The 9,217-nt window shown below is 55.1% G+C and overlaps 1 protein-coding gene and 1 long non-coding RNA gene across 3 annotated transcripts in view; one reads left to right on the forward strand and one right to left on the reverse strand.

Moving 5' to 3' along the window:
• Positions 1 to 7,307, reverse strand: part of COL26A1 (collagen type XXVI alpha 1 chain) — a 121,422-nt gene extending 114,115 nt beyond the window's left edge. For both annotated transcript variants that reach the window (XM_045075022.1, XM_045075021.1), the window contains exon 1: positions 6,916 to 7,307. In XM_045075022.1, coding sequence (XP_044930957.1) covers positions 6,916 to 7,073 — 158 coding nt within the window. In that variant the 5' untranslated portion in view covers positions 7,074 to 7,307. The remainder of the gene's footprint in view (positions 1 to 6,915) is intronic.
• LOC106006702 lies at positions 6,259 to 8,943 on the forward strand. Its single transcript, XR_006605235.1, has 3 exons — positions 6,259 to 6,546; positions 7,845 to 7,926; positions 8,325 to 8,943. It is a non-coding gene; the product is annotated as an uncharacterized LOC106006702 (long non-coding RNA).
• The last annotated feature ends 274 nt before the right edge of the window (positions 8,944 to 9,217 follow it).

Consider the following 9,217-nt stretch of genomic DNA (forward strand, 5'->3'; position numbering starts at 1 on the left):
GGCAAGGGAGAACCTGAGATCAGGGAGTGAAGGCCTCACAGATGTGATCCTTTACTTCCCAGAGCTTGCGGAGGGCCTCCTGTCTCTGTCTGCCTGGATCCGGCCCTCACATCTGAGTCCCCAACTCCAGCCCACCTACTGCACTAAGCCTGGGGTGGTTCAATGCTGGCAAGATAAGCTCATTTCCCCAAGGGGCAGGAGTAGGGGTCGGGCAGGGCCGACTTGTGCACCTGTGTCCCACTTGGGCCGGCCAGGGCCACGATAGGGAGTAAACACATAGCAAAAATTATTCCATCTGTAGGTTAGGAAAGTGGGAAGTGTATCACAGATCCACGAGGCACAAAGAGCTGCCCACAGAACAGGGAGGTCAGTCCTGGAAAGCTTCCTGAAGGAAGGGGCTTTGGCGCTACCCCATAAGAGAGTGGACTAAGATCCTGGTGGGAGTGGGAGGGGTCATTTGGGGTAAGAAGGGGACATACCAAGCACTCAGCTAGGCTGAAAGTAGAAAGAGACTTCAGAGTCAGAGCAGAGGCGAGAGGACAAGGCACGGATGCGGGGGGGGCCTCCCACATTCCCCCAGGGCACAGGGTCTCCCAAGCAGGTTTCAACCCAGAGGGGCTGTGGAATTAATTTTCTGAGTCTTGGCAAGCATTTTTTTTTTTTATGAACTCAATAGACTACAATAAAAAAAGAGAGAGAGAAAGAATATCACATATGGTAACAGTAAGCATTATTTTGTGAAACTTGTTTCAGATGTACGCGTGCGCACATACGCAGACATACTCAGCCGCCCACAGAAAAGGTATTTCTTATTGTGGGTCGTGGTAAAAGCATCTCAGGAAACTCTGTTTTCCGTGCACTGCTTCCTAAACCTGGCTGCACCATAAGCCCCCTGGGGAGGTCACTAAAATACAGATCACCCAAGCCCCAGACTTCCTGAGTCACGGACAGGTCTGGAGGGACAATTCTTTTATGTCCAGGGTTCGTCTTGATGAGCTGATTGTCAGTGCCCTGCTGTTTAGGGGACACTGTACCTAAAGCATGTGAGCAAGACCAGCCACGTAACTCGTGGGCCACAGCGCCGAAGGACGCTCCCCTCAGTGCCCACAGTCTCATGGGGGATGAAGAACAGGTTTTGCGGGAGGAAACCAGGAGGGAAGATTCAGACACAGCCTAACTCGGTCATTGTGATGGAGTCTTTTTGACTGGGGACATTTGGGGAAAAGCCATCTAACTTTTGAGGATTGGGAGTGTACAGGCGGAAACTCACCCCACTCTCCCCAGGAGTAAGGTGTACAGAACCGTCTTAAATCTAAGCAAACAGGAGCCCCACCCCGAGCACTGTGCTTTCCAGGGTCGGTATCCGCCTCCCTGTGGCCACACCCCTCCCCATTGGGCAAAAAGGATGTGGGGCCAAGGGGACATGATTCTCAAAACCACAACCACCTTTGTGGACCAAGCACAGGTACCTAGGGCCTGGGATTCCCTCCCCAGCTGTTGGACACAGGCAGGAGATATGGCCAAGAGGCAGTTGTTAGGGTAGGATGAGAGGTACCAGGCTAGACTAAAAAGTATCTACAGTGTGTGCTTGAGGCCACACCAGGGTCAAGGTGTCGGTCGGGACAAGAAGGGGAGTGAAGGGTGGCTGGCTCTCCCTATGCTGCTGAATTCCAGCACAAACTTCAAGGAGCCTAAGAATTCTCAATATGAGCCTCACCCTCCACCCAGGTCATTAGGACGGTAGGTTTGTCCAGGTCAAGGACGGAATAGATTTTATTGAACAGTTCGTAAGCTTAATTCATAAATCACAATTTAGACATATGGTGTGTGGGCTTCCAACTGTACCCTTGCCCCAAACTCCACAAATGTGAGGGATGGGCCGGACTCTGCAGGTGGTATAGGCTGGAAAAGTCTATGCTCACCTCCACGAGGCCACTTTGTCCCAGCATCACTAAAGTGGCTCTCCAGCATGTATCCCAAGGGGGCACCCGGTGGCTCAGGCTCTTGGTTTCAGCTCAGGTCATGATCCCAGGATCCTGAGATCGAGCCATGTGTCGGGCCCCCTGCTCCGTGGGGAGCCTGGTTCTTCCTCTGCCTCTGCCCTTCCTCAACCTCCCCCCTACCCGCTTGTGCTTGTTTGTTCTCTCTCTCAAATAAATAAATAAAATCTTAAGGGGGAAAAAAAAAAAAAGACGGGCTTTCTATGGGATGCTGGAGAGGGTAGGATTTTATCATAAAGGCCAAGGCTGCAAATACATCACACTTGCCTCCATTTTCTTGTCCGTCAGTGACAGTGACATCCCTCAATTGTCTCGGTATTCCTCCCAGAGCCCAGACTCGACCTCAGAACCTTTCTTAACCCACCAGCCTGGGCGGCTCCTACCAGTCACTAAGATTTGACCAAAGAATTGAAAGCTGTCTGACAAGCCAATGCAGGAGACAGTGGGTCACCAAAGGGCTTGAACCAGAGGAGAGTGTCCTCTACTGCATCTGAGAAAGGCCCATCGGGCAGCGGTACAGAGGGGGTACTGGTGAGCCACACACCAGGACATCCCGGTGCCCAGAATGATGGCAGAGTGGGGAGTGGTGGGGAGTGAGTGGCCGGCCTCGAGACACGTGGTAAGGATGATGGGTTCATCCAGGTCAAGCCACAAGGGTGGACCAGGCAATGGTGAGGGTTCAAAGTGGACCTGTTCCTCACTCATCATCAGCATCACTAAAGGTGTGACCCAGAGCGAGAGCACTAGCTGAAGGGTGAGGGGCAGCCTATGTGTGGCACAGGGGGCCAGAGGGCCAGAGGCGGCCAGGCAAGCTCAGGCTCAGACATGTGGCTGAGTAGCTCAGACTCTGTCCTGGACACAGTAGGGACAGCCAAATGAGGTCGGATCGGTTTTGCAAGGCTGTGCACCCTTCCTGCCCTTGGTGCCTTGCACATGGGGGCTCCCAGCAAGCCATAAGCCCAGCCTCCTGGTGTTCATGCTGTCCTCATCGTGCAGACCAGGAAACAGACTCAGGGGGGGTTCCAAAACATGTGCAAGTCCATATTGTGAATCAGGGGCAGAGCCTGAAACCACCCCCATGCCGAAGTGTGTGGGAGGAGCCGAGGCCCTTAGAGCTGGCCCTAGCCTGGGCCCTGCACTTGAAAGGACCCTTCTCTGCCTGCTCTAGCCAAGCCCCCGCTCATCGGATGACCAGGCTGCGGGGCCAAGAGGAGGTTCAGGCAGACCCAGAAGCCAGTATGCCCACTTCTAGGCCAATGGGTATGGAGCGAACTTGGACATGAAGCAGGAGGGGTCCATAATCCTGTGCCCCTCACCGTGTGGGAGGAATCCGGGATAGAACGTAGGCCAGAGCCAGCCCTCCCCCACCACCATTTTCCAGAACAGAATTCTAAGGGATCCATGAATTCCTCATTGACCCGGTTTTCCAGGTCACTGAGAAGATACACTCATCAAGGTTGGCGGACAGAACCCACTTACTGAACCATCCGTTAGCCGGAGTCATAACATACAGACATTCAGCCCTACGGCATGTCGGCTCCATCTGTCCTCATGCCTCGGGCCCTACACGAGAGTAAGTGGTTTCTGGAATGAGCTCTCTGCTTCCGGGGAGACGCAAAACACAGTTTCGTCTTTGGTCCCCCCCGCCCCCACAGATCAACTCCACGGTCCTCTGCTGCAATCCGGGCCAGTCCCACACCTCTCCTGCTTTCTCCTAGTCAAAAGAACACCTCCACTCCAAAACTTAAGATGAAATATAAAATCTATCATTTCTCCAGATTAAAATTTCTCCTTCCTCCAGCTGGGAGACCTACAACTTGGATAAGGCATAGAACCCCACGTCTGGTCTCACTCCTTGTGCCTGGATTCTCCGCGGCTGCTCTGGCCCCTTTAGGGTTGGAGGTAGAGGTGAGGAGGAGACAACAGACAAGACCCCCACCCCCACCCCATAAACATCTGTGGCACAGAAGGGAAGAACGGAGGAGGCTAGGAGAAGGGCAAGTAAGAGAAATGTGCATACTTTAAAGGGTTCCCCAAATGCATTATGCTTACTACGCTAGAATGGAGAAACTGAGGCAGGGAGCTGGCGGTCCTGCAGGTGCATTAATACCGCATTTCGCTTCAGCCTGGATTTGGCAGCTAAACATTCTATGGCCAGCAAAAATCATTAGTGGCCCATATGCAGGGCTGCTAGGTTCTTCTGCAAACAGCCCTCTGAGGAAGTAGGGTCCTCTTTTTTTTTTTTTTTAACAAAATTGCTTAAACAGAGGGGTGCACCCTGGGCTTCTGACAGAGGGGACCAGAGCAGAGCACCCTGGGTCAGGCAAGGTGCCCCCAGCACAGGTCTGACCCAGAAGGGCGGGCCTAGGCTCGCACGCACACGCATGCGCACACGCGCTCCCACGAAGGCGAACGCAGACACACCCGAAAATCAGATGCCAACAGGAGCGATACCATGACCTCAAGGAAGACGATTCGTCAAGAAAGAGCTCTGTCCCTTGGCCCATCGACGGAGACCAAGCCACTGTAAACACACACACGGAGCCAAAGCCGAGGCCGTGAAGGGCACCGCGCCAAACGCAGCCTCCAAGTCCTCTGCTTCTGGGGCTTTTGAACTTCAAGGACACAGGCCATCTGTGACTGATCGCTCATGAGACACAGGAGCGTGTGACCCCAGGCCAGCTCAAGCCTGCGATGGCCACGCATGGCAGGATCCAGTCACGTTCCGGAGCGTCACTCTCAAGCATCTGGAACCCGCCCCAAGCCTCCTTAACACTTCTCGATGTCCTATTTGGGAATCCGTTTTCCACAGATTCATCCAGAGCCTCTCTAAACCTAATTATTCCTTCTCCCGTCTCCCATCCTGGTAGAAGGAGTTCTGGAAGATTACCACGATTGTTTGGGCCTCTTTTTATTTATGCTACAACAATCCCTTCCAAGTTCCTGTAGCAGCCCCCAAGTTCCAGCCCACGGACCACCAGAACGCCAGTCCCCATTCACTCTCTCCTTCGTGGACCTCACCTCTGGCTCTTCCCAACATGCATGTCCCACCCTGTGGCAGCCCTTTTGGATTTTCCTTCCCACACTTTTTAATTACAAAAATAATCCTTGAATCTATGCCGCTGGGAAAAGATGCTAAGGAGACCCGAATGGAGGGAGGGAGAAAAAGGATTTCCACCCACCTCACCAACGACCACCACCCCTTGCCCTCCAGCCTCTGTTCTCTCCATACAGGTCCCTGCAAGAGCTATTTGCCTACAAGCTTTATTTCTGGACATTTACATACCCATAAATCAGAATGGCTTTTGCATAAATGAGATCATGTTAACTCTATCATCCTACAACCTGCAAAGTTTATCTTTTCAGACTCTTCTCCTATGGAAATGCGCAGAGGCCACCCGACTGTGGGTGTTTGGAGAATACTACTAATAGAGGCCATGGGCAAGTATTCCCAAACACAATGAGGGAAATAACATTGTATGCAAAGTTTTCCAGAAGCACTTCTTGGCTTTTCAGAGTCCCGCCTTACCCGGAACAGCCGAAAACATCCCTGTTTCCCGGGGCTATAAGACTTTGCCAGGATTCATCTTGGTAGCTCTCCCAGGTTCGGTAAATAAATATCACGGAGGAGAAAGAACTGGGGCCAGTCTCTCACTTTCCTCCGTAATAATAATGCCAAGTAGTGCGGCAGAAAGCTCGGGATTTGGGGAAAGCCAACGGAAGGTCAATCTGGAGTTGCCACATACTTGGGGACCTCCCTCTGGAGCTCAACTTTCTCCCTGGAAGGAAGGAACGAAGGAACGGTTATGCTGTAACAGGTATCCTCGGAGTGGTTTTGGGATCAAAGGGCGTGGAAGGTACGAATGAATAGAGACCTATGACAGCCGTGTGGGTTATAATTATTAAATGAGGAAAAGTTGGGCGCCTGGATGGCTCAGTGGGTTAAGTCGCTGCCTTCGGCTCAGGTCGTGATCTCGGGGTTTTGGGTATCCAGTCCCGCATGGGACTCTCTGCTTCGGCCCGGAGCCTGTACTAGTGCTCTCTGTCTGTCAAATAAATTTAAAAATCTTAAAAAAAAAAAAAATGAGGGAAAGCTAAATTCGAGTGAGCTGTGCAAACGAGGTGTCTGGCAACTTTTCCTCGAGCGCTTACGCGTTTTCTGGGGAGAATTCAACCGCGCGGTGAGGAGACGCGGCCCCAACCGTCCCGGGCGGGGGGTAGGGGCGGGGGTGGGGGGTGGCCAGGGCGCCACCTGCCGGCCGAGGCGGAGGCCCCGGGTGCGTCCCGGCACCGTAGGCTCCGTGACCTCGCTCCTTCGCCCGCCCCACCGCGGATCCAGCCCATCCGAGCCGAGCCGAGCCGGGCTCCTCGTCCCAAAGTGGCTGCGGAGGCGCAGCCGAGGCTCCTCCGCGGCCTCAGCCCTCCAGACGGGACGGAATCGCCCCTCCGGTGTCCTGGGGCAGCCGGCAGGAGACGCGGGACACCCGGACGCTCGACCTTAGCAACCCGGGAACCTGCTCCCCAACACAAAGCCGCGGCCGCGCAGGTGAGCGCGGCGGAGCCACGTGAACCCGTAAACGCGCAGGGACCGAGCCACGGTCGCCCCCTCCGCGCGCCCCTGCCGCAGACTGCGGCCACCCTCCCTCCGACCCGGGAGCCGAAGAGGGGGAGGTTGGGAGAGCAAAGAAAGGAAGAGAGAGGGTGGGCGCGGCCAGAGACCACCGCAGTCCGGGCCCCGCACCTCCGGACCCTCGGCCCCGCGGCCGCAGCCCCACCGCCCTGCGCCCCACTCCCCCCACCACCGCCGCCCAGCGCCCCCCCCTCCGGCCCGCAGCCAGCCCCTTGTCTGCGGCCCCCAGCTGAGGGGGACCCCCAGCCCTCAGCCCCCCAGGCCCCGCAGCCGCGCGCTACTCACCGGCGGCTCCCGTAGCCGCTGCCGGGGGAGCCGGCGGCCGGCTCGGGGTAGCCGTGCTGCTGCAGGGCTGCGGCCGGGAAGGGGTACAGGAAGCCGGTGGCCAGCGCCGACCCGCAGAGGCAGCAGCACGCCCAGGGCAGGAGGAGAGCCAGCTTCATCTTGCGCGGCCGCCCGCGGGGGCCCGGAGCCCGGGCGGGAGCACAGGCGGGAGCGCAGGCGGGAGCGCACCGGCGGCCGGACCGAACCCGCGGCCCCCGCCGGGAGCAGAGCGACGGAGGCGGCGAGCGAGCGGAGCCCGGCCGGGAGTTGGAAGTTTCTGGGGGGGGCGCCCACGCCTCACCAGGGCCGCCTTTTCAAATTCGGCGAGGTGGGCTCTGCGCCGTCAAAGGGGGCGTGGGGCTTTTTCATTAACCCTCGGCGGTCCGCGGCCGAGGAGGCGCCAGTGGCTGCAGGTCTGGGGGGGTTCCTGCATCCTCGCGCACACGCTCTTTAGAACCTTCCCGAGCGAGCCCTGTTCGGGTCCGCAAACGCTCGTGGGGCACCCACTCTATGCCTGGCGATTTCTCCTGGGCAAAGTTGTTTAATCCCCACAACATTGCCCTCTGTGTTAGATGGCACCGTTCCCATTTTTCAGAGGTGGAAACCGAGGCTCACGAGAATGAAGCCGAAAAAGCAACGCGGTCCCTGTCCGAGGCCCTTTGGGCCAACCTCTTGCACACCCGGGCTTCCCTAGAATCCTCTTCCCGTTCACCTCCACCCTCTACCTCCACACCCATCTCTCCAAGGTGAACGGTAGCACAGATGGAGGAAAGCACGGGGTCAGGGTTGAGAAGTTGTTTCTGGAATCACCCATTTGTGAGGCATCAGATCTGGAAAGTAGCTGGTGGGGAGGGGAGCTCTAATACAATCCCACTTCCCACCTTTTACAGAGCACACCGACCAGCCTGGCCCCAAACTGATCTCTTCTGGGCTGCAGGATACCCCCAGAACCGCTCCTCATGCAAGAGACAGGTGGGACCTGAATCCAGCCTATACCCCACTCTCTGGGTTGGGAGTCCCTAATTTCTCCACCTAAGCATCCTAGGGGCTGGCAGAGGCCCTAAGACTGCCTCTGGCCCTGTTCACAGTGGGGAGCTCCCAGTCTGTAAAATGTCAGTAAATCTGGAGAGAAGCCATCCAATAAGGAAGTGTTTAATGGGTTGTAATACATTTGGGAAGAGAATTATGGGATTGTTTTTAGAGGAAGGCGGAGGGATGCTGTTGGGAACCTGGCCCGAAAGGCCCCCTCCGGTGGCTTTTGCCCTCTTTCATTCATATCCCATAGGTACCCCCTTGAGTACATGGCCCAAAATCTCATATCCAGCCCATTTCACCCTCTCTCCCAAACTACCCCCTCTTTCTCCACTTAGTGCCCTCAAATCCTGCCCAGGTCTTTTCAGTGGCACTCCCACACTTCCCAAGTGTCGAGTTTCTCAACAGACTCGGGATGGATGAGTCGGTCTCCGCATGGGCAGCCCATCATGGGAAGCGTCACTTGGACCTGGGACGACTTCCTTTTCATCCTGTCCTCCCTCCCTCTCTCAAGGCCTAGAAGATTTGGAGAATTTGGGGTGTCAGCGGAATTTCAGGGCCTCCCCCAAAACTGATCTGTGCTCCCTGGACAGCTGGCTAAGTCCCAGGAAGTGATGAGGTCATTCCCCATCTCCCAGGAATTTGTAAACATTCTGTCTTTCTTCTTCCTCTCCTTTACTCTCAGAATGAGACAAGAGAGATTCCATGTTATTGTACATGACCTTTATGCTGCGGGCATGACAGTAAGAGAACAGATTTTTTTTTTTTTTTTAAGAATCTCCTTTTTATCTTAAAGTCATTTTTTCCCAGGGCCACAGACTGCACCCCAGCTAGAGGGACCTAGGAGAGGACAGGATAACACTACTCTTTGTTTTGTAGGATTCTTTTAAGGTGAAAAGCTGTAGGAAAAGAATTAATTCATCCCAGCAACTTCAGAACTTGGGGCAGTTGTCTGAGGTTGGTCCTTTTCTTCATACCTAGGCCAATAAAGCTCATTCTGGCCCCATGACCACGAACCAGACAACTTCTGTGTGTCCCACACGGCGCTGCCTACAGTGAGGGCAAGTACAGAAAGAGAATTTGTTTACCCCATTTAGACCACATGTGCTATTCTTTAAGAAGGCTTTAAAATGGCAAAAGCTCTGCGAACAAGAGGAGGTTCCATTTCGATGGTAAGGGAAAAAAAAGACAAAGATGCCTAAAATCAAGAAAAGAAATTAGGACGTCTCCC

This window comes from Mustela putorius, unplaced genomic scaffold, assembly GCF_011764305.1.
Source record: "Mustela putorius furo isolate JIRA1106 unplaced genomic scaffold, ASM1176430v1.1 tig00000139_pilon_pilon_pilon, whole genome shotgun sequence".
Taxonomy (NCBI): Eukaryota; Metazoa; Chordata; class Mammalia; order Carnivora; family Mustelidae; genus Mustela; species Mustela putorius.